General features: G+C 31.3%; 2 protein-coding genes across 2 annotated transcripts in view; one reads left to right on the top strand and one right to left on the bottom strand.

Moving 5' to 3' along the window:
* LOC149375217 (uncharacterized) overlaps positions 1-25914 on the top strand; it is a 277492-nt gene extending 251578 nt beyond the window's left edge. Inside the window, exon 2 of the mRNA XM_089590058.1 lies at positions 25587-25914. Coding sequence (XP_089446184.1) covers positions 25587-25757 — 171 coding nt within the window. The 3' untranslated portion in view covers positions 25758-25914. The remainder of the gene's footprint in view (positions 1-25586) is intronic.
* Positions 61-14855, bottom strand: LOC149375219 (uncharacterized). Its single transcript, XM_089590061.1, has 3 exons — positions 14595-14855; positions 14448-14507; positions 61-334 (listed from the first exon to the last, which is right to left on the bottom strand). The coding sequence occupies exons 1-3, from the start codon at positions 14787-14789 to the stop codon at positions 164-166; spliced, it is 426 nt and encodes a 141-aa protein (XP_089446187.1). The 5' UTR covers positions 14790-14855; the 3' UTR covers positions 61-163.
* Positions 25915-26850: the final 936 nt, after the last annotated feature.

The following is a 26850-nucleotide window of genomic DNA, read 5'->3' on the forward strand; positions in this document are numbered from 1 at the left end:
CAGTACTATGAAGACTCCAACATATTGTGCTTATTTTTGTAGATAAGAAAAGATTTAAAATGAAAATACAAACACTTTATTCTTTTATTTTTTACATTTTTTTATTTCTTCTACTTATATACTAAATTTTTAAAAACTTGTGACATTTTTCAATTGTCTATACTTAGACATCTGCCTCGTTCCTTGAAAAAAAGCGAACATATAAGATGTCATCGGAGTGGAATCCTGCCTCAACTCTATCCAAATCACACTGATCTGGAGGGTCAAACATCAACGTGGTTTCGCCTAGTTGACTTTTCTTGGTACCCTGAACGAATATCGATTTACCTCTGACCTAAAAGATAAAAACATTGCTTTAACTGACAAGTATTAACAGGTTGATGAGAAATGTAGTAAAAAATTGTCTTTTAACTCCAGAAAAATTTGTTAAAATATCTTTGTATTATAATCAGATAACATAGAAAAATATTTTTGGGGCATAAACGTGCCAGCTTTGTTTCTTATCAAACAAATAGAAAAAATCGATCAGATTTTTTCTTCTAATCCTGCTTGTAACTTTTTTTGGGATATCGTATTGCAAAAATAGCTTGAGAGGATTTGTCAGTTATTTGATTATCTACCGAAGAGTGCTATTGTCGGACCATCTACCACCTATTTCTGGCAAAGTGATTGTGCAAACAAGTGTGAAAATGTTGTTTAAAATTCAAAGGTTTGCAACTTTATTAACATCTCTAATTTTTCAATGATTTTTATCTAACATTCAACAAGATGTCATGAAACGATTTATTACTTTAAAATTTAGCTTCTTTTAACCTTGCAGCATTACTGGATCAAAGTTTAAAAGTAAGTTCTATTAAAGATACGAAGAACTTTAATGTTGGGGAAAAAAGAACTTTTTTAATTATGACTTTAATGTTTTATATAGTTCAATTTGCAATACAAAATAATAATTACAACTCTGAAATCTTGTATTTCAGCAATTTGCAACCAATTTTACTTAATAGAGAACATTTTAGCATAATCAAAAACATAACAGTTGAAATTTAAACATATTTTTAATAATAGTTATCAGGAAATTAGTGTTTATTATGATTGCCTAAAAATTAATTCGCTGTTTAAACTCAAAAAAAATTCTACTTCTCCTACTACTACTACTGCAAAACATTTTTTGTTAATTTCATGCAAATTAATAGTTTTTATATACATTACCAATAAAAAAAAAAGTACTGAACATAAACACTGTGATGTGCTTAACATTTTTCGGACGATTATTTATCGGAATAATTGACGGAAAAGAACCTTTATTCAAGATGCTTTTCTGAACAGCGTATCTTTCTTGAGACCGTTACTTTCTGTTACCACTCTGTAGCCGCTTATTCTTGATATAATTTTAAAACGAATAACTTAGAAATGTTAGAAAGGATGCAGAGGAAAATTTATTTCCAAAAAAAAATTAAAATTGAGTGATTTTCTGTAAATACCGCACTGGTGAAAATTTTGCAAGTATAAATATGTAGCTGAATTTTTGTAAAACGCGTTGTTTTGCATATAAGACACGACCAATACACGAGACACTGAAAAAAGACACTAAAGAAAAAAGTGTTACTTGAATCGTAAATGAATTGAAAACGTAGGAATAGATCATCATCAATCAATTGGAAAGGTGCTCTGCGAGAATATGCTAGTTGCCTGTTTTTTTATAAAAAACATTTAAAAAAAAAAAATTTTATCAAGTAAATTGATTATTCATTTGATTTATATTAACACCAAAAACATTGATGTTTAATAAATAAGAATATTTGTGAAAAATGACTTACAAACTGTAAGATAAGATGAAGTAATTGATTTTACTATGTTCGGCCTGCTCACAGTAGAGTAGGTAAGAGCCGCGGTCACAAAATAGTATGACGCTGGGGGTTCCAAATCACTTTGGTAACTGTGACTTTTTTCTAAATTTTTTTATTTTAGAATCGGTTAAAAGAAAAAAAGATAAAATTTATAAACTTAAAAATCTGTGGCATCATGTAGTGGAGAGGAAACCGGAAGTAAGTCATGAGAGGCGTGGTGAAGGGGAGAATCAAGCAAAGTCCACTCCTGTTACGCTTTATATCAAGGTCAAGAAAAAATTCTTGCAAGCCAATGTAATTTAAATGAATGGAAGCACTTTTTTGGTTGACATGCATTACACATAACTCTCACATCCATCTAAGCTCAGGTGCCACGATCAAATAACCAGTAGAAAACTGGTGGAAAATTTGAATATTAAAATCAATAAATAAATAGGGAAAGCTAGCAAGAGATAGCAAGAGCAAGCGACCTATAAAAAATAGAGATAGCAACAGATAGCAAGAGCAAGCGACCTAAAAATAAACGTTCGAGAAGATTGAATGTAGGGAAGTGTGTTGGCACTCTTAGATGGCTGCGTTAATATGATTTTGCAATGCTCATGTGCACTCACTGGTAAAAAAACAAAATGGGGAATTATTTTGTTAAACGAATTCGAGTTTCACCTACACATAACACAAGACTTGATAGTTCTCGAAAATGATCAAGTTTTCTGATGTGAGAACTTCTTTAGGCGTTTCTTGGTTGAGGACCAAAACGGTAAAAACGTACGTTCACACATACATACGTACATATATATACTAGTGGGGCTTCGCTTCTCTGCGCTCTCCGCGTGCCAACCCCCTACTGTTCTAACTCAAAAGAAGAGCCCTTCAATTTTATCTGGTAGTGGGAAAAGGTTGATGCCCACAATTTTGTGAGGAAGTAAAGTTTTTAATCCACATTGTTAAGCATTAGTTACATATCAATCAGTAAATTTTCTTATCACGCAGAAGGTAGTATTGTGGTACGTTTAGAGTTTTTTTTAGAACTCTCCGTTATGTTTAAAGAAAAAAGTGATACATCATTTTTTTATTGATTAAATTTTCAACAACGAAAAGTTTTAATTACTCTAGTCACATGTAAAACCTACTTATATGAGACTATTATTAAATCTTTTTTTTCTAGGCGTACCAATATTTTGTCAATGTTTTGGACAGTAATTGCATCTGTATTACTAACAAAAGGTATGACCAGTCAAAGAACTTTCCGTTTACCTTTAGATTTAGATAATATCGATAGTGTATTTTTAGAATTTAAAAAAAAAAAAAAATTAAGGGAAGTTGATTTAAATATATGGGACGAGGCTTCCATGATTCCGAAAAAATCTCTAGAAATCGTTGATAGTACGTTAAGAGACTTGTGTAATACAAAACTCTGCTTTGGTAATAACTTATAGAATTAGGAGGAGATTTTTGACAAATCTTCCCAGTTATAAAAAATGGTAATAGAACCACGATAATAGAAGAAACTATTAAATTATCATTTTTATGGAAGTATTTCAAAATTTTAAGATTACAAAATGAAATTCGTTCTAGTGATAAAGACTTCTCAACATTGTTTTTAAGATTTGGAGAAGGGGACACAGAAACTATTAACATTCTTAAATCCTGGATAACAGATGATGTCTGTACTAAAATACTTAATATTAACAACAACTGTTTTGGTAATAATGTAATACTAACTTTACATAGTAAATATACTTTTTGCTTGAACAATAAAGTTTTAAGTAAATTAAATGGAGGGACAAAGACAAATCAGATGATAATATTTATAAAAATTTTCCCGTAAATGTTAAACAATATTCGTAAAGGCTTGCCACCTCATGAACTTCAATCAAAAATAGGTACAACGGTAATGTTAACTCGAAATTTGAGTATATCAGACGGATTATGTAACGCTACACGATTGCGAATTACTAAATTGTCTAAGTATAACACAGAAGGCAAAATAGTTACGGAAAAAAAAGTTGGTAATAAAGTTTTTCTTCCTAAAACTACATTATATATTGGAAATACTTCATTATTAATCTTTATTTTGTAAAGAAAACAATTCCCATTAGTCGTAGCATTTGCTATGACTATAAACAAGTCTCAATGTCAAAGTTTTGATAATGTAGGATAATACTTGAAAAAACCTCTTTTTTCTCATTGTCAAGTATACGTAGCTTTATCGAGATGCAAAAATAAAAATGGACATTTTTATTCAAATCGATAGAGAAAACATTTTAGATATTAAAAATATAGTTTGAAAAAAAATTTTTGATCATGAAATTAGTGTATCTTATAATAACAATATCATTTTAATATTCCAATATGTATGGACAAAATTTATCACTGAATATGACATCCCATCAATCTATATTATGTTGTAGCAATTGTACCAATTTGACCAATTTTAACATTAATTCGAAACAGAATAGGAATAGACCTAAGTCTTTCTCGTTTGAAAGGGTTTAATAAGTTGACACATAAAAGAAGTCATCTTAATGCGAAACTTTTACGGTTTGCAATAATGATAAACTAAATGTATTTAAAATATTTGTATGTATTGGTATTATTCATTCGTATATAAAATAATATAATACATACGCATAAAAAATTTACTTGTAGTTTATCAGAAATGCTAACAAAAAAAAGCTTAACGCCCCAAGATTTTTCTACTTACAAAGAAATGGAAATACAATCGATATAAATTGATTTTTCGTCGTATTGAGTTGCATAAATTTAATGGTTTTATATTATTTGTATGTATAAAGTCCATCTATTTACCTCCTGGGTGCTGTGAAAAAATTGATGAAAACAAAATATATTGTAAGAAACAAAACATGTTCTTATTGGTTAACATTCTTCACAAATAAACATTTTTACGGTACAAAAATATATATGACGTATTATTTTTATGATGTATTAAACTACATTTTTTTTAAAAGACTCTGAGTAAAACATGAATGACTTAATAATCTTAATATTTCCAATGTAAATGGTTTTATATGGTGGAACGTTGCTTGGAATGCCCCACACAGTCAACTATATAATATAACAGTTAACTTTGATATTCAATATATAATAATAATGATGATTTGCGCAATGACGCCCTATAACTCAACTATGACTTTAAATTTATCTTGACGATGAGATAAATCGTGTCGATAAGACAGTTTTGTCTTAAAGTAATTCAACATTGAAGCAGATTAAAAATAATAGACTAATCCAAATACGACACGTACACGTCTGTATACACATCAAGGTCCAAGGAATACGATAAATACGATGTCATCCACGGTCTCTAAATGAAGTGTGGCAGACGGCGGGGAGGGCGGTGGGGGTCACGAAAAAATGGGCAGGGGGCTGTGGGGAGTTTAGGAAAAAACTGCGATATGTGAAAATAAGGGAAAAAATGACCGGTTTTCACCTTATTTTATGGAGGGGCGGTGGGGGGCTGTGGGGGGTTGTGTGGAATGCCCCATCGAGATTACTATATAGTATAGGAAATATATATATATATATATATATATATATATATATATTATATCTACAGTCAGCATTTAGTGTTTTGCATACTTCTATTGCCTACTCATAGTATGTTTCTGTGTGCAGTGTACACGTATATAATGTATACATGCACATTTTTATGTGTGTGTAACTAATGTACAGAATTATGGATGAAACCATGAAAGTGTACATGTATAATAACTGTTTGTATATGTACTTTCTACTATTACTGTGCAAGTGTGTACATGCTTGCCTGCGCGTATATGTATAGAATATAGTAGTTAATATTAATTCTATATTAATTTTTAATCATTACTATATTGTCTCTTTAATTAAGTACATTATTAGGTAATTTTTGCATGTATGGCAGATCGATGCAGATAGCCGGTATTGATTAAACGGGTTTTTATAATATGGTGTGATCTCCAAATGTGACGTAATACGCCATATTTTTAAAAGGAAGCAAAGTAGAACAATAATAACAAATTTCACACGTTCCTGAATGTGCAATAAATACCGTGCCACACGAAAAAAGAGGCGTTGAGTTATATCAAGACATAACCGTAAATTTCGGTGTTTTATGTTTCTCTACAAAATAGAGGTAGAAATCTTCGGGAAAAATTTTAGCATATTTGCGAATTGATTAAAAATATGTTGGACATATTTCTTGTTTTTTACCCAACAATAACCTTAAAAATCATTTTAAAAAGTTCCAAAGCCTTTTATACATGACAAAATTACAGGTAAAACATAAATATACCGCCATAAATCGTAAAAAAAACATATTAAATTTACATGTATTTATGAACCTTGTATTTTACAGTATACATGTGATTCCTAAATACATGCGCGAACTTCGTTATTACCGGGGGACTTAGAGTCTCACACGCTAGTTTTTGACACTTAAGCTAATGTAACATATATTACACAACATTAACTGTCTTCAGTGGAATAATTTGGCAAATGTAGTAGCCATCTTAACGCTAATAAAAAAAATTAACTAACATAACTCTTATAGGTATAGAGTAAGGCTATATACAGTTTTTTTGTAGTTATACTTTTATAGGCGCGTTCTGCCCTAGGGAGTAAATCAACGATTTCAGATTCGTGACCTTGAGAAAAAGTATAACAAAAGTTAATTTTGTTTGGTTCTTCCCCTTTTCCCCGCCCTTCTTGACGTACATCCAGTTCTCAGTTCTCCTATACCTTCTAATATTATCGCACCACACTGTAACACACATTTTAAATTTTGCTTATTTTTTTTTTTTTTACTGATCTCTCTAGATGAAAAAAAAAAAAAAAAAAAAAAAAACCGTTTTTTAAAAGATGTAAATTCACGACCTTTCACAGACTGAGCAAGCTTCTGATCAACTCTGCTGTAAGTAGGCTCGATACTTGAAACCTGATTACTCCGTTTTTTCTCACATTTTGTAACTTCCAACAGTGTATAAAAAGATATTAATCTGAAAATTTTTTTTTATAAACCAAGGAATATTTTTTCCTCAAGGCACAACAAACTCCAGGTAAAAAATAATTGTGGCTTGAGGTTAAAATATGAAAAAGGGATAAATGAGGGTTACGGGGTTGTGTATTCCTTAAATATGTATAGTTTTATAGCGCACGGTGGCTCAGTCGGCTAGGTCGTAGATTGGCACGCGGGAGACCGTGGTTCGATTTCCGGCCATAGTACGACTTTTCCGGGCAAGTACCCCTGTGATTTCTTACATGTGCTTTTTCACCACGCAATGCTCCTCGAGGAGGGTTGAGGCGACCTTCTCGCAGCAAAAATTGCCTATTTCCCCCCTACCCCCCTTCCAGCAATGGGAGGCCTCCCATCCCTCTTTCCTTCTGTCTCCAAAGTGCTAAGTGCCTATAGCAGTGCCCTTACTAAAGGAGCCGGACGTAGAGCACTCTAATATATATGAAAAAAAAAAAAAAAAAAAATGTATAGTTTTGATAAAGCCTGAAATAAAAAAATAGAGTTGTTAATTTTTCCATAGCATAGGATCCCCAAGTTCATAATGCAAACAACATTTTTTCGCATTCTAAAAAACCAAAAGAAATTTAATTTAATTCTTGGATACTGTACAAGTTGTGAGACCTAATCTGGGCAGGCCCCTGATCTACTTTGCTGTAAGCGGGCCCGATAATTAAAACCTAACTACTTCATTTTTTCTTACAGTTCGTAATTTATTTTTGATGTAAATCCTCATTTTTTGTGTATTTATTTATTTAGTTTCATTAGACATAAAATAGACAAGTTATTTAATAAAATAAACTTTTTTTGGTACATGTTTTTTTCAAAAATTCAGAAAAAAGTATATAAATCAGCAGAACAGCTTTTATATGTATTAATAAACATTTATTTATGTATGATTAATATGTTACTTTTAAGATTAATGTATTTATTATTGTTTGTACATTTTAACATTTTCCAGAATTTTTATATAAAAAAAAAAGAACTTCCGTACTGTATAAATACAGTAATTCTTGTTTATTGCGTTTTCTTCTTTGACAAGTTTTTCTCTGTAATTGAGAACAAAAGTCAGGAAGGTGGGAGAAGCGTGAATATAGGCAACAACGCTGAAAATAATTATTTTTTATTATACTGCGCCGAAAAAAGGACCTTTCGTCCCGCTTTGCAGGACCAAAATCCGTTCTCTCGACGCAGAATTGATGAAAATTAGAATACACACCACGTTCGGAGGTTATAAAATGTCCTAGATTTCACGTTATCAACCCTCAGCTCTGTCTCGGGCGTTAACTTACATATAATCTTCGACATTTTTAACCTTCCTTAATAGGTGCGTAATATTTTATTTCTTATATAGAATGAGTTTACATACGAGCTTTTACGCATACTTGACCTCTTTTTTTTTGTTTTATTAAAAGAAAAAAAAAGAGTTATAGATCCACTTGAAAATGAATCGGATTTATTTAAAAGTAATTTTTCACACAAACAAAACTTCCGAGGTTTATACAGATTTAAAAAAAATAATTTTATAAGATTTTTTCATAAGGGTACATGTTAAATAGCAAAATTTTAAAAGTAAACATGTGAAAGATGGTATGATTGATCGATCTGCAATTTTTTTTGGGCATTTCTTATGGTATTTTGAGTATACTTTTAATACTTCAATTATATTTGTCTAAAATCCTATGTGTGATGAACATCCTAAAGAAACATTATTCACTGGCATTTACTACCTTGCTATCAAAGAAAGTGGTACTACATGATGGTTTGTCTTATTTTCTGAGTTACAGTAATATTTTAGATACTAAAAATGAATTAGGAATAAGTATGTGAGCATATATGATAAATGTGAGCGTGACGTTACAAATGTAATCAGCGTAGGCAGTAGAAAGTAGTTTCGAAATCAACGGAAGATTCGATGAAATCCTACAGTCTTGTACTGGCTAGTCTCTATATTCTTTATATTGTATTGTGCGATAATATGTTGTTTATAATGTCAACTTATTAAGTATTAAAATATTAATTATAACCATACTCAATCAACACAGGTATACTTATTTATACGATATTTGCACCACCATTGTTTACAATAAAGTTTCGTAAAAGGTATACTTATATTTATAATCATATTATCTGCCACATGATTCTACAGAAAAAAAACTTGTAACTTGAGTACCCAAGCACTCACTGTCCACTGATTTTTTTCTATACAAGTACTAAGTATATGTAGTCATACATGGAATCTTAATAAACGAGCGCGCAGTGGCTCAGTCGGCCAGGTTGTGGAATGGATCAAGGCCCGTGCGACTTTTCAGGCAAGGACCTCTGTGATTTTTCGGCACGACTGATACTCAGGAGTGCTTTATATTATTGCCAGAGCGAAAAGTGTAAGTACTTTTAAAACTTATTGTTTTTGTGTAAAAAAATGTTTTAGTTAAGAAAAAATTGCGATCGTGGACCTCAGCGTCAGGGGTGTATGTATATATGTATGGGCGTAATCAAGTTTTTTGATTAACTTATGCAGTCTTTATTGGATTAGGCTGAAATTTAACAAATAGCTTCGTCTTTTATGTCTTACGTGATGGCTTAAGATCCGTAAGGTTTTCTCTTTTGAAAAAAAATGGCAGTCGTTTTGAGATGGTATTTTCAGTAAAAAAAAAATAGTTTTTTAACTATAACTTCAAAACATGATATTTTTGAGATTCAATGTAAACCACAAAACTGTAGCTATATTTTAAATACAACTTTTTTGTATTCCAAATTTTCGTCCAGGATGTAACCCAAACATTCTGTGAGCCAAAAAGTGCTTCAAAATCACAAAAACGTAGTTTTTTCTTATTTAAATTATTTGTTGTGTACTTTAAATTATGATATTGAACGAAAAAGTTGTGGATTATATTGAAATACAACTTTTTTGCGTAAAACATATTTACCTAGGATGTACCACACGAGGTAACACTTACGTTACAAGGGCCGAAAGTGCTTGTTAAATGAAGAAAAAGTCGTTTTCCCGTATCCAAATTTTTTGTTTTGCACAAGAGGTAATACATTAATCTTGATGGTTGAAGGTCTCGTCAAAATACAACTTTTTTGTATCATCACATTTAGTGATGATGTTAAATTTGGGCTATAAATCATAAAAATGCCAAAAAATTGCAGAGTTATCGTTTTCCTCCACCTAACTTACTTATATTTTTTTTTATTAACATTTCAGATTATGAAATGACCGTTAAACTCATAGATCTTAAAAAGTATAACTTTTTTGTAACGAAAACTTATATCTGTAGAATATAATTAACGCCATAAATCGCAAGGATCAATCTCTGAAGGTATACTTAATTAAATATATTAATTAATTTTTAGAAAAAATAATTAATTTTGATTGTTCAACAAATCCGTTAAGAAATTCTAAGAAATGAATTTTTTTTCAGAAAAATTATGAAATTTATAAAAAAAACTACCTTTAAAAAAAAAGTATAAAGTTATGCAAGTTTGAGGTTATTGTCTCTGAAGGTAGTCATATTCAATTATAATAAGTAATTTTTGAAAAAGAAGAATTTTGATCATACAACCAATCCCCTGAAAAATTCTAAGAAATGAATTTTTATCAGAAAAGTTATGAAATCTATAAAAAAAACTACCTTTAAAAAAAAGTATAAAGTTATGCAAGTTTGCGGTTATTGTCTCTGAAGGTGTTTATAATTAATTATAAAAAATTAATTGCAAATATAAAACGTAATTAATTATAATGTTAATTAAAAAAAATTATAACACCTATAAGGCAAGAACGAATTCTGTTTTTTCAATTTAAATGAAGAAATTTTTAATATCATCTAAGCAGGAGAAAGCAGTGACATCTAAAATTAATAGACAAATTTGAAGATAAATCAAATTAAAATATTTCAGTATACAACAAAATAACTATCACATAATTGATTTTTTATTAAAAAAACTTTCTTCACGAAAAAAACTCAAAAGATTAAAGACAGCAAAACAAATTTTTTTAAAAAATTGTATTTTTCGTTTTTAAACAAAATGATGAAATGCGAGAAATATTTTTTGCACGTATATTTTATAACTTTCTAAGACCGAAAACCATATTATTTGTATACATTCTGTATACTAATAATACAGTTTTTGGCCTTAGGAAGTAATAAAATCAACAAAAAAATTCAAGTTTTTCTTTTGTAATTAGTAGTAATTTAATTGAATATAATACAATCATAAAAAATTTATTTCCGAGATGAAAAATAATTGGTTATAATATATATTTAAAAAATTATAAATCCCATAAATTAAGAATGAATTCAGTCTTTTCAATTGCAATACAGATATTTTTAATACCATCTTTGGCTTTAGAAAGCAGTGAAATCCAAAATTAATAGACAAATTTGAAGATAAATCAAATTCAAATATTTCAGAATATAACAAAATAATTTATTTTTTAACAAAAAAAATTTCTTCACGAATAACTGAACAGATTAAAGAAAGCAAAACATTTTTTACGTACACTGTATTACCGTTTTTAAATGAAATGATGAAATGCGAGAATTTTTTTTTGCATACATACATTCCGTATACTAATAATACAGTTTTTGGTCTTGGGAAGTAATAAAATCAACAAAAAAAATTCAAGTTTTTCTTTTGTAACTAGAAGTAATTTAATTGAATATAATCAACCACTGGAATAACACGGTTATATCTAACATTACTCGTGAAGGATATTATATTGAATAATATAGTACGTATTACATAACTTGCCGGGACTGATTTTTGAGTTTTTTAATGAACAATCAATACCAAGTTTTTACGGATAACAGAATGTATAAAACAATTTTTTCGTATATTTCTAATTAGTTGATTATGAAGTCAATAGTTAATCACCAACCAAGAAAAAAATATTTTATTTAAATGTTATAATAAGTTATTTCAATTTGCTCCTCAAGCTTGCGTTTCGTTGAATGTACAAAAGAACAAATTCTTTGTAAAAAAACAAATAGAAAAGTAAAAATTTAATTTGTACCCTGGTAGACAATTGACCATTTTGTGAGCATTTACAAAACGTTTTTTCTAGCCTTTTTCCAGAATTTTATATTTTGACAAAATAGCTGTAAAATGCTGGAAAAAGGTTGGAAAAAACATTATTTAAATTTTGAAAAAATGGTCGATTTCTATCAGGGTACGCACTTTTTTTTTGTCCATTTATTTTACGAATTATTGATTGACTTATAAGCACCATTGAAATGTTATTTAAAATTTTTTTTAAAATTGTTATGATTTATCAAAAAAATTATTAATAAACGAATTTATACTAAATGCACACTTAAAGATACTTTATAAAATTAATAAACTAATTAATGATGAATTGTTATACAAAAAATTATCTATTACTGTTAATATGTAACATCTAGAACTCGAAAATCAGTCCTGGCAAGTTATGTAATACGTACTGTATTATTCAATATAATATCATTCACGAGTAATGTTAGATATAACCGTGTTATTCCAGTGGTTTATTATATTCAATAAAATCACTACTAGTTACAAAAGAAAAACTTGAATTTTTTTTGTTGATTTCATTACTTCCCAAGACCAAAAACTGTATTATAAGCATACGGAATGTATGTATGCAAAAAAAAATTTTCGCATTTCATCATTTCATTTAAAAACGGAAATACAGTGTACGTAAAAAATGTTTTGCTTTCTTTAATCTGTTCAGTTATTCGTGAAGAAATTTTTTATGTTAAAAAATATATTATTTTGTTATATTCTGAAATATCTGAATTTGATTTATCTTCAAATTTGTCTATTAATTTTGGATTTCACTGCTTTCTAATGCCAAAGATGCTATTAAAAATATCTGTATTGCAATTGAAAAAACTGAATTTATTCTTGACTTATGGGATTAATAATTTTTTAAATATATATTATAATTAATTATTTTTTATCTCGGAAATAAATTTTTTATGATTGTATTATATTCAATTAAATTACTACTTATTACAAAAGAAAAACTTGAATTTTTCTGTTGATTTCATTACTTCCTAAGACCAAAAACTGTATTATCAGTATACAGAATGTATACAAATAATATGGTTTTCGGTCTTAGAAAGTTATAAAATATACGTGCAAAGAATATTTCTCGCATTTCATCATTTTGCTTAAAAACGAAAAATACAATTTACTTAAAAATATTTTTTTTGCTGTCTTTAATCTTTTTAGTTTTTTTCGTGAAGAAAGTTTTTTTAATAAAAAATCAATTATGTGATATTTATTTTGTCATATACTAAAATATTTTAATTTGATTCATTTTAAATTTGTCTATTAATTTTAGATTTCACTACTTTCTCCTGCTAAGATGATATTAAAAATTTCTTCATTTAAATTGAAAAAACAGAATTCGTTCTTGCCTTACAGGTGTTATAATTTTTTTTAATTAATATTATAATTAATTATGTTTTACATTTGCAATTAATTTTTTATAATTGATTATAAATACCTTCAGAGACAATAATCTCAAACTTGCATAACTTTATACTTTTTTTTAAAGGTAGTTTTTTTTATATTATAATTAACGCCATAAATCGCAAGAATCGATAAAATACTAGCTTTTTCAGAATAAATACAAATAAGATCGATAATTATTGTGTTCTAAGGCTTTTTTTTCTCTCCATCATGTAGGAATATGTACATTTTTTTACCAACCCTACACAAAACAGTACCAATTTTTTATACAGTGTGGTAAAAACAGTAATATATTCCCTCGTATCAGTCAGTCGTGCCTTAAATGCAAAAATGCAGTTTTTGCATAAGCTGAGCCGCTTGTTCACATGTTTTTTTTTACCACGGAATGCTCCTTGAGGAGCGTTGAGGCAACCTTCTCGCAGCAAAAATTGCCTTACGTCTTCCTACCCCCCTCCAGTAATGAAAGGCCTCTTATCCGTTTCCTTATTCCTTTCCCAATCCCTAAATGTCCACAGTAGTAACTTCATCAAAGAACCAGTTTTGTGCTAGCTCTAGTTGGATACGCACCAGATGCGAACCCTATTTTCCCTACCGAGAGCACACCCAACCCTCAAAGTAGCCCAGGATAACAAAATTAGTTTTATATAATCTTAACAGTACCGATAAAGAGAGAATCGAATAATTAACAAAGTATTCTCAGCTATTTTTGCAATGTGATGACCCAAAAAAAATTATAAATGAAATTCGAAGAAATAAATTGGTCAATTTTAACTAATTATTAAATAATAAAAAACGCTATAACGGTTACGCCATAATATTATTTTTTTTTTTGCGTGTTTCTATCATAATAGGAAAAATTTTAACTATTTATGTCGCAGTCACACAAATTTCTTATTGAACATTTTTTGTGATTTCATTCACCTGCCTGTTAGTTTTTTGATGACATCAACTTCAGGCACATTGATCACACTCTATTATAAGAGATTCGACGGTTTAATATTTTTTCTACTCCGAAAAAAAAAAACATCCTTTGAGTCTGTTTGATTTCAATTTTATAATACTACATGCAATACAAAAAATTCTTTAAACATAAGTAAACAGAAAGACGAAAAAAAATTTTCGATACTTACAAAGACCTTAATTGTCTCCTTGTCAAATTCCGTGCAATCAAACTCCTTCCGATAAGACTCCTATTACAAAAACACAATTTTTTTAAATTTTTAAGAAAAATCTTATACAAGTTGATGTTTGTAACTGCAGTTTTCGAATGACCATACCTCGTTACTTGTAGGTAACGGGCGAGAATCTTTGCTGTGTTTTAGATCTAACTGCCTCGACTCTTCAGAAGAGTTGCTAAGAGACAAGGTTGAACGAGCCTCACGGCCAGAGTCAATATAGCCATACTCTCTACGCTCTTCTTCGACTCTGTAATGATACGCCAACCTCTCTTTTTCCACCTCATCATCGGACATTTTGCTACAACTACTACTATATAACTGCGTAGGTGCTAGATGACAAGTCTCACGAGCAACTGACGAACAACATAATGGCTTCTAGTTTGCTGCTGTACGCGTAGCGTTCATGACATCACTAACGTTTATAATTGATACCTGTTATCTTGCCTACTCAAAATTACCGTGGTTCACTTTGTTAATGACACCTGCTAGTGTGAGCTTAGGTATGTTCTTTGTTCTAGAAAAATGTCTAGTAAAACTGTCTCCTTATTTTTGCTGTTGAACAAAACTTCTTTTTTTCAAGACAAAGACTTAAACGACCTTACTAGATTTCATACCTTTAATAATTACTGTTGAAAAATCTGTTGGTAACAAACTAACATGGAATTACTTACATAGAGATCAATAGAAAAGTTATAAAAGTAATATAACAGATACTTCTTCAATGGACGTACATTAACTCGATTCTCTAAAGATAATTTTGCGAGAGTCTAGAAGGAGCTATGTCTCCTTGGTGAAAGACATCAATGTCAAAAGTGTTTGTATAGTACGTGAAAAAAAAACAAAGAAAAAAATGTAACTCCACCCTTAAGTGGAGCTTGGTAAGTGATTGCTTCGATTGAATTTATTCTCCAAGTCCACGTTCATGACAAACGATGAGTCGTTATTTATCTGGAGAATGACCCGAAGATGAAACATTTTTTTGGTCAGCGGCATTTCTCCCTCCAGCACGGTCCCCGTACACGCAGACTCCGAGGGTAAGAGTCAAGCTAACCACAAGTCAGCTTTTGATCATCAAGAATAACAATAAGGAATATCTGAAAAGTTTACCACAAATGTTTTTCAGAGCCATTATAAGTATTGACTTTATCTGTTTAACCCTGAAAATTTCCTATTTAACCATTAATCTCATCGGTTCTTTTAGAAGCCACCTAGGGTTGAACTTTCTTGCTTACAATATAGTACATCATATTACAAAAGACAAAGCTTGATGATCAGCTTGCGGGGGTAAAGTTTCTCCCCAAGGTAAAACCAAGTTAACCGCTGGAGCAGGTTATGAAGTGACGTTCTGTGTGATCCCTACCATTTTTTTAATTAGTTTGGCTGAAATTTCGTGGTTCATGAGCCATCACATAGTAGTTAGCTTAAGTATTAAGTATGGGGATAGGTTATATTTGGGGCAGAACAACATAATTTTATTAAAAATCCTTTAAATTTTAATAGTTACTATTATTTTAAAAATATTTTTGTAAATCAATAGCATTTAAATATATACAAGTTAATATAATTATTCATTGGACTCCTGGGCATTGTCTGCTGCAGAACTCATATGTTTGATTTTTATAATATTTTCCAATAGTCACTTGATTCTATATTCAGACTAAGATTAGAAATTTACTACGTAGCATATTACCGAGAGAGATGGCATGCGTCACACGACAAATTTATAGTCATACCAGAGTTGGACGCGTGCTTTTCACTTAAAATTTTTCTAACAGTCTGAAAAAAATAAATAAATGCAGCATAAGTAAGTACTTAATACTTATGCACTACTGATGCTCTCTCTCTATTTCTTTCTTAAGTAAAGTAGGGAACAGGCAATTTTTTCTTCTGACCCCTCTATACGCGATGTAGGTGTCACGTCGATACGAAAGAAACAATGGCTTTTTTTTTCATACACTGCCACCAAAACTTGAATTTTTGGATGAGGTAGTAAGAAAATTTATTTTTACTACCGTTTCCCGCAACGATTCGTCGACTAAAAGACTATGTATAGCAAGCCACTATTAAACCAAGTCAGTCATTAACTGGCAGATCTCACGAGTTCGTTGCATGGCTAGGAACCCCCGCAAACGATGACCCTATATTATTCTCTTAACTCTAAGTATTCAATCGGGAACCACCAATTTGCGCTTTCAGGTCTGAACTGGGCGAATGCAACAGCTATAGAGGGAAAACAAACGTGAGGAAACGGCTCAGTCTCCAACGGGCTAGCATCATAAACCAATTTTCCCACCTTAGATCACCAAAACGACTAAGTCTGCAAAAGAAATAAATTGTAGACACCAACGTTTTTGGCGTAATACCAGGAGATGTTGGAAAACAGATTTATAACTAGCTCCAACACTTCAGACGTTATAGTTTTTCTCCCAATCAGTGTAGTGCTACGATAACAGGCCATAAAAGATCATCCTGAGGTATCCAGACAGTTATAGTTGCTGTAAGCTTCAGTCAAGAAAGAGTTCTAGAGGAAAAATTGCAAATCTACGGCTGTTAAGGACTAACGATTTTTTTATGGAATAAGGAACGCACAGATTTTTTCAAAATAATTATATTTTTTTACTTTTTCAGCTCATTATTTTGCCAAATTAACTGAATGGATTCCAAAGAAATATGCTTCTTATAAGAAGATTCTTTTTTCTGAGAGGTGCAGGAAAAGATGTAAAATTTTGAACTAAAAACGTTTCACAATATATGTCAACACACTACGGTCTTTCATTTAGTGAGTCTCAGGCAAAGCCGAGACCAGTGGGCCGCTAGTATAGTATAGTTATTGTCAGTATTTTCAGTTCTGCCGTTAGGTACTAACAATTATCTTTAAAAAATCTTTAAAATCACTAAATCTCAATCGATTTAGTTCTTTCATTATACGCTTATCCCCTCTTTTATAAGGCACTATACTTATACGTTCGTTAAATAGCCATATGTTTTTTACGTCTTATCTCGAAATAAAATACATCTTGCTGCAAGACAGTAAACACTGAACATTGATTCTTGCAAGCTAATGACTCATCACTTTCAACATTGACTGCTTCCATCCAATGAGAGAGCAATGCTTTATTTTTGTTTCCAAACTAGTTTTTTTTATTCAAAAAACAGTTTTTCATAATGCTGTGATGATTACTAATTCAATTATTTTGTCGATTTTTAAGGAGATTGTGTGCAAATGTTTGTCACGATAAAAATTAAGCTTTTCTAAGACTTCCAGTATAAAACTACTAGTGAAAAAGTTAACTATTCTACCTGCATACTTACAAAAAAAAACAATTCACAATATTCAGTCAATCAAAGAACTTCAAAAAAAACCCTTAGTCTACTTAAAATAATTAACATCATAAAAAATAAACTGTCACGAAGTAGTCACGACTGAACGCATAGAATGACTCGAATGAAGCTGTGTTTTCCCGATACTAAAGCATGGCAGTTTTTTTTTTTACTATCAATTTTTTTTATTTGTACACTATATTAGGTCTCGAATGTATGGCACACATAACTTTTATTTAGGATATGTCTCATTGTAGAGAAAACACGGTTAAAGCAATATTATACATATATATGGAGGATTTACAAAACGAGTGTGAAGAACTGCAGTTGTCATAGCTTCTGTTTTAGTACGGGTTCGTTAGTAAGGCATATCTCATGTTAGTGGAAAAAATTAAAAGACCTTCCGATTTTTTGTTCCGTTTACATTTTTTTTTTTTTTTAGCAAGTGAGCTCTACAAATTTCTTATAGCGCAAATTAGATCGAATCTGATTTCTTAACATTTAAGTATATATCTACATTTCTCTACTAAATGCTTATTTTCTATGAACTGTATGTGACAATATCTCTCTGTAGTAAACATATTGAAATATCACAATTGCAAGATCAATTGTTTTTATATTATCAATAGATACATAGTTTGAACACTCATGAATGAAACATTAGAAGAGACAAAAAATATTGAAAACTTGTTGGTGTGGGGAAAAAAAGGCGCTTCGTACAGCTCGTGTAAGCGTAAGTAGGGTAGGAAAAAAAAGCTCGTGAGTCGAAGTAGATTATCCATCAAGTTTGGAGAGTAAGAGCAATAGTACTTTATACAGTGGTATTGATACTGAAAATCTGTGGCGTATATGTTGGCTTATTTCGTGGAACATTTTTTTGCAGTACGCAGAGGGATTAATAGAAGTAAATTTAAGAGAGAAGAAAATATCATAACTTTTTTCGTTTTTATCTAACAACAGTGCGAAAATCGTGTTTTATTAAATTAAGAACGTCATCTGGCAGCATTTTTAACTATGTTATCCATTGGATTGAAACTGTTTTTTCTTCCAACTCATACCATGTTTCAATTACATTATAATTTCTTTGATTTAAGTAAAGCTTTTGACTATCACGATTTGTCATTTGAAAAAATATTCTAAGAGAATAAACCTTCCTTAAACAAAATTACTGTTTTTTTTACAACCTATAAATAGATGAGACTTTTTTAAAAGTTATATTTTCATCAGATGCATAATATAGAGCTACTTTATTGCAGCTAGAAAAAATAACTTAAAATTTATACCCTTAATTGAACTTCTACAAATATCGTAAAGTAGCACATCTACACGTATAACTTTATATTAAGATTGATATGAAATAAATTTTTATCCTTTGCTTTCGTAAAATAAAAAATTTAAAATAACGAATCATGTCTTTGTTACAAGGCATGTTGTGCATTTAATGACATATAAAACGATAAAGAGGCTTATGACGAGAAAATCGTAGAACTATGTTAAATATTTCTTGCCATTTCTTATACGTCACAATCAACTTCTAAATATTTAGAACAATACAGTTTTAACCTATTTGAAAGAAGTACCCAGAGAGAGAGAGAGAGAGAGAGAGAGAGAGAGAGAGAGAGAGAGAGAGAGAGAGAGAGAGAGGAGATCTCAAACAATGCATCCGTTTTTGCATTGCATAAATAATTGTATTAAAACTGAAATCGTATTACAGTATTCAAAAACTATCAAATTATTTAGAGAATACGAAATATTCACACCAATAACAGTTTAATAATATTATTAGTTTGAAGTTCTATCCATTATTTTAAGCTTGAAGTTTATATTAAATTTTAATATTTGTATTTTTTGTTATTAGAAAAACGGCCATGTGCTTATGGAAACATTACAACATTGACGTTAAATATAAAAAGCACACGAACCTTGCAATTTTTTATTCACACTAAAAGCAAGCCTTCGATCAATGAAATAATAAACTTACTAGCGGGTCAGTGTCTAATTCAAAAAACAATTTATAAAAAAAGAACGTGAAACAAAACACGCACAGAACATGTACCAATAATTGTAAATATATCATAAGCAGAGCTTCGTGGGCGAGGTGAGTTTTCTTACACGCCGCAACTCTATAATGGTGTTTGTTCTTTGTTGTATGCCAGGAAACAAAGATGAACCATCAGAAATTTCCGATGTAAGAAGGGATTGTTTCAATGTTCAAAGAAACCTTTATAAAAGTGTAGGGTAGATAATAATTGTATATATGTTCCCAACCACTAGGTTTAAGGGGATAGGTGCATTGGGAAAAAGTCCTGTATATTGAAACAACTTATATCTTGACATGTTGTACTGTATTGTCCAAACGCTACCACTTTTTTCAAATGTCAGAGGCTATAGTTGAAAAAGAGTTATTGATGATATATTTACATCAGTCAATCGAATAAACATTAAAACTAATGTCTTTATGCGTTCTGCATTTGGAAATATTGAAAGATGCTCAGTCCAAATTATTGGGCAAGATCCATCAAATCAGCAACTTTTAATACTTAATAATCAGCAACTCTTAATAAACGTCTCAGATATTCGGAGTATTTTTGTCCTTTAAAGTAGAACTTAGGGTATTACAAAGTAATTATAAATGATGGGTCAAGCATTCAAAAAGTGTTTTTACGAAAACTTTGGATCAAGATCATGTTGTTTTATGTATGCAGACTAACTTACTGCTCATTTATACGTGGGTCATTTTATCGAAAACGGTTTATTTCGTATCTCAGTCGTTTCTTACATTGTATAAAAAGATATCGATCTGAATTTTTTTTTTTTAAATCAAGGAATATTTTTCCCTGGAGGCACAACAGAATCTAGATCATGAAAAAGTGTGTCTTGAGATTAAGATACGAAAAAGGGGTAAATGAGGGTTACGGGGTCGGGTTCCACTCAAAACTGTATAGTTATGATAAAGCCTGTAATGAAAATAACGAGTTGTTAATTTTCCTATGGCATCGGATACCCAAGTTCATAATGCAAACAATATTCTTTCGTATTTTTAAGAATCTTTAGAAATTATCTAAAAGTCTTGGATGCTGCTAGTTGTGGGACCTAATCATGTTAAATTGAACACTGCAACAAAAAATGTTCTTACCAATGCGAATGCACCTAAATTAAGCTGTTTTAATTAAAAGTTTTTGTATTTTACGGATAAACAAGATATTGCAGTAAATTTTCTGATGTTGCTATCTCAATACACCAGTGCTACAGGCTCGCGAATTCGTTGATTTAGTTTTATCAGTACACAAAAAAGGACTTGAAAGGTTAGAGAATATCATGTCACTTTGTGAGTAGTCGAGGGACTTAGAAAATATACAAAGGGTTGGAAAATAGCTGTTTTTTAAACGATACAAGTGCAGAGGCAAAGTTTAATGTAACAGTAATTTAATGTAACGTTTTCTTTTTGCTTAGAGCCCATGACACTACCCTGTAAAGCTTCGTATCTTCATTTAATGATGTTTAATGTTAAGACTTGGATAGAGCTTGCAAAACGTGGATATTTGGGGTATAGTCTATAGGATTCCGGGCTTGAGTAGAGAGACTCAGAGCAAATGCAGATTGCATAGAATTGCCTTTATTGTAGAACAGAATTATTACAAACGAGACACGGCTCAAAGGGCTGTGGGCACGTGTCGTAGCTTAAGACTATACAAAAGGAACTAACTATATTATAGTACAAAAAGAAGGCTTGTAGCCATGTAAAATGTAACACTGCACAAGTAGTAGTGGTATAGGCGCTACAGCTGTGGACGCGAGTGAGAGAGAGCTAGCCTGCACCGATGCAGAAGATGGTTTTTGGGGCTAGCTGTTGCTTCCTGCGCGAGCGGCCTGTTTGGGCGCAAGGTGTCGAAGGCGTTCTGGACGGTGCTACCACATCTGTTCTCCTCTTAGAGACCAACGCGGGTAGCGCTGCGAACAAGACGTGTCTTGCTGGGATGTTGGCCTAGGGGCGGCCTGGGTGTCAATTTCTGCAAGGCTGGTAGCTGGCAGGGGTGGAGAGATGGCGGGCTGGGCCGTTGCAGCTTGTAAAGGAGGTTGCGGAGCCTGTTCCATATCCGAAGCTTCCAAGTAGGCTGGTCTTAGCTGGTTTGTTGAGACTGTTTTCTCTGTCGACGTTGATTACATAGGTGTAGTCGTCGTTGCGGCGAATTACCCGGTAGGGGCCTTTGTAGGGCGGCTTAAGGGGTTTCCCAGAAGCTGGTACGGGCCTGATGCTCTCGAACAACTGACAGAGGCTATTTATAACGGCTTACGAGTTTGCCTGTGCAGTGGCAGTTGTTAAGAACTCTCCAGGGATGCGAAACGTGGTGCCGATTAGCATCTCTGAGGGTGAAGCTTGCAGGTCCTCCTTAAAGCTGGTGCGCAAACCTAGCATCACCATTGGCGGGGCACCTAGCCAGGACTGTGTGCAGCACCTTTAAGCGGCTTTAAGGGTGCGATGAAACCTTTCAATCATACCATTGGACAGGGGGCAGTTGTTTTGCCAGCTGGGTGTGACAGTTCGTGAACGATGTCAAAAGCTTTGCGGCGCAGGGGAGCTGGCAAGTAGGGCCTGGCAGTGTTGTTGTTTACCTCGCAGTTGATTAAGTGTCCGTCGATATTAATAAATTGGAGCGTGAGGCACGAGCTGTCGAGGCTTGTCAGTTCGTCATCTGCGGTCTGTGCTTCTGCAATGGTTGCCGCGTCGAGCAGGCTCGGCATGGAGATGGTTTCTGTGGCTGGGTTTAAAGCGTTGACGACTGGCGGAGTACGATGGGCAGAGGCTGCAGGGTTGCTCTGGATAGCTGAAACAGACGGGCCGTTGGTTGGTGTTGCCAGAGCGTCGTTGGGTCGAGACAGGGTGTCTGCGACGACGTTTTCTTCATCTCGTGCATGGACAAACACGGTGTTGTGCCACAGGATGTGCTCTAGATGACGTGCCTGTCTCGGCGAAGCTATTGTCCGAGCACTGAGAGGCGGCGTAGATTAGCGGCTCATGGTCCGTGTCAACGACGCAATTTTGGCCTTCCAGAATTCTGTTAAAGTCTTTAACGGCTCCATAGACGGCAAGAAGTTCGCGATCATACGTGCTGTAGCGTTTTTGCGTGTTGTCCAGCTTATGTGAGTAAAACCTTAGGGGTCACCAGGAACCATCAGCCTGCTGCTGCTCTAGGACTCCACCGATGGCGACGTCTGAAGCGTCAGTCCTTAGTGCCAAGGGCGCTTTTGATTCGAGGAACGTTGTGCAAGCGGCTTGAGTAATGCACTGTTTGCAACGTTCGAAGGCTTGTTCTGCTTCTGATGTCCAGTTGTTTCTTGTAAATATAAGAAACAATGTGGAAAAAAGTGCATTTGCATAAAAATAGTAATCAAAGATTATCGTTTAAATATCGTAGCAAGAAAAATCGTGCAAGTATAAACATATGGCTAAATTCATTAAAAATACTTTGTCTTGCATGCACGGCACGACCAATCTACAAAGCACCAGCAAAAAAAAAGTATTACTTGAACGAAAGGACTGAATTTTAATAGTACTCCGTAACTTACTCCGTACTTAAAAAAAAACGGTATCTTAAAACCCCGAAAATAGAGCATAAGACAGTTAAAATCGTTAATAGTAACATTGTGAAAAATAATTTCAAAAATTTTCTGTACACAGACGAGAATCATATTAGTGAAAGCAACAGTGATGACTTTCCCAAATCAAAAAAACGAAAAATGTAAAATATCGTTTGCTATTTGTACATGCATTTCACATAATATGACGAAAGTTCAGATGTTTTGGTTTTAAATGTATGTAATTAAATCAAAAATCTTTTTAAAAAAATGTAGTGAATGATCATAATATGGTTTTGTGTAACGATATGAGTTTTGTATTTAGCGAGCAGACGACCAAATGCATAGTACGTCAAAGTTTTCAGGTATATATATATATATATATATATTTTTTTTTTTTTTTTTTTTTATAGTAATCGTTAATGAACGTAACAATTACTAACTCAAATCAATAACAAGAATTATTCTACAGAAATGAAACAAATTGTTTCAGGTTAGGAGACAGTTGAAAATAAATTGTTATCATCACAAACTCTTTATAGTTAACGTTAAAAACACGTTACAGAAGTTGCTTTTTTTCCAATTCGTATAAATATTTACTTTATTAAGTGCAATGCGTTGCATACCAGTAAAAAGTACTATATATTTGAAAATATCAACAATTTATTAATGTTGAAAAATTGAATTTTCTCAAAAATTGGGGTTACAATTAAAAAAAAAAAATTGTTTTTTCCACCACATTAAAATTCTAAGCGTCCTCAATGACATTCCGTTCTTAGATTTGTTTCAGCCATTCTGTAGAAATAAAAATTCATACAAGAGGGGTTCAGTTCTTAATTTTGAAGAATTTTCAATTAAAGAATCTTAAAATACATAATTTTGCCAAACTGAAGCTTTAAATAGCAATTTTCGAACTTTTTCGCTCTATAACTGCGCGAAAAATAGGTTTTCTATTGTCTTACTAGCAGCAATCAAAAGATAATCAAATAAAGATCAAATTATTTTGAGCTATTTTGACACTGTGATGAAAACATAAAATTATAAATAAAATTCAGCATATAATTTAGTCAATTTTTACTACTTGTTAAATAAGAAAAAAAGCTGGTGTATTTATGCCCCAAAAAAAAATTTTTATGTGTCATAATTATAGTTAAGACACTACAAAGTGGTAACAGAAAGTAACGGTCTCAAGAAAGATACGCTGTTCAGAAAAGCATCTTGAATAAAGGTTCTTTTCCGTCAATTATTCCGATAAATAATCGTCCGAAAAATGTTAAGCACATCACAGTGTTTATGTTCAGTACTTTTTTTTTTATTGGTAATGTATATAAAAACTATTAATTTGCATGAAATTAACAAAAAATGTTTTGCAGTAGTAGTAGTAGGAGAAGTAGAATTTTTTTTGAGTTTAAACAGCGAATTAATTTTTAGGCAATCATAATAAACACTAATTTCCTGATAACTATTATTAAAAATATGTTTAAATTTCAACTGTTATGTTTTTGATTATGCTAAAATGTTCTCTATTAAGTAAAATTGGTTGCAAATTGCTGAAATACAAGATTTTAGAGTTGTAATCATTATTTTGTATTGCAAATTGAACTATATAAAACATTAAAGTCATAATTAAAAAAGTTCTTTTTTCCCCAACATTAAAGTTCTTCGTATCTTTAATAGAACTTACTTTTAAACTTTGATCCAGTAATGCTGCAAGGTTAAAAGAAGCTAAATTTTAAAGTAATAAATCGTTTCATGACATCTTGTTGAATGTTAGATAAAAATCATTGAAAAATTAGAGATGTTAATAAAGTTGCAAACCTTTGAATTTTAAACAACATTTTCACACTTGTTTGCACAATCACTTTGCCAGAAATAGGTGGTAGATGGTCCGACAATAGCACTCTTCGGTAGATAATCAAATAACTGACAAATCCTCTCAAGCTATTTTTGCAATACGATATCCCAAAAAAAGTTACAAGCAGGATTAGAAGAAAAAATCTGATCGATTTTTTCTATTTGTTTGATAAGAAACAAAGCTGGCACGTTTATGCCCCAAAAATATTTTTCTATGTTATCTGATTATAATACAAAGATATTTTAACAAATTTTTCTGGAGTTAAAAGACAATTTTTTACTACATTTCTCATCAACCTGTTAATACTTGTCAGTTAAAGCAATGTTTTTATCTTTTAGGTCAGAGGTAAATCGATATTCGTTCAGGGTACCAAGAAAAGTCAACTAGGCGAAACCACGTTGATGTTTGACCCTCCAGATCAGTGTGATTTGGATAGAGTTGAGGCAGGATTCCACTCCGATGACATCTTATATGTTCGCTTTTTTTCAAGGAACGAGGCAGATGTCTAAGTATAGACAATTGAAAAATGTCACAAGTTTTTAAAAATTTAGTATATAAGTAGAAGAAATGAAAAAATGTAAAAAATAAAAGAATAAAGTGTTTGTATTTTCATTTTAAATCTTTTCTTATCTACAAAAATAAGCACAATATGTTGGAGTCTTCATAGTACTGGTCTTATTTATAAAAATAAAAAATCAACAAATAATAGTCAAAAATCTTTGTTAGCTGTTTATTAGATTATATAAGTTAGAAACATATTTGTCAAATAATATAGATGAATTACTGATCTTATAACCCTTCCCTGCTGTGAGATCTAATGTTATTTCTGTAATTCCGTTATCTAAAGAAAGTTACCACAAACAAAAGTACTGACTTAATTACCATGCATGGATATGTGATTTATACATTAAAAATTATAAATTATTTATTCTATGAAAATTAAAAAATCTCACGATATATAATGTTTCTATTTCTAGTAAAAAGTAAAATCATTTTAATTTTTTTATGTACTTAAAGTGGTACCAAAAATTTAATTGCCATAGAAATGGGAACATAATTAATGTTCGTACAAAAACCAGACATTTTTGGGGTTCTTAGCTTTTTTTGTTTAAATTAAATTAAAAAGTTACTGACTTGCAATTTTTTCACATGATTCATTATATTATAAAATTTAACAATAATATGCATTTTACATAGAGTTTGGAGTTACAATTCTAAATTAAAAAAATCGGATATTAGTATTAGTTAGTGTACTAAATCGTTTTTTACAAAAAATATTCTAAAAATAATCTTATACTCCTTTTCTTGTGATAAATAACATATAAGTCAGATTAATGGTTCATTTACGCATCTTGTACGTTTTTTCCTTGCATCTAATGCTGCTCTTACGGGGTATAAGGCCACGGAGGGCGTGGTTGCACATCCCTATATTGAGAATATACAGAAAACTTTTTACCATTGTTGTATAAAGTATTATTCTTCTTAGTTTTTCTAATTTTTTTCAATTTCTTGCACGGTTTTTTCACTAAATATAATATTAAGCGCCTATGATACTTTTCGAATAAAAATATTATAAAGCTTATGACACATCCACTAATTAAT

This window comes from Copidosoma floridanum, unplaced genomic scaffold (genome assembly GCF_036245765.1).
Source record: "Copidosoma floridanum isolate Cflo_tuat_1 unplaced genomic scaffold, Cflo_Japanese_pri ptg000011l, whole genome shotgun sequence".
Classification (NCBI taxonomy): domain Eukaryota; kingdom Metazoa; phylum Arthropoda; class Insecta; order Hymenoptera; family Encyrtidae; genus Copidosoma; species Copidosoma floridanum.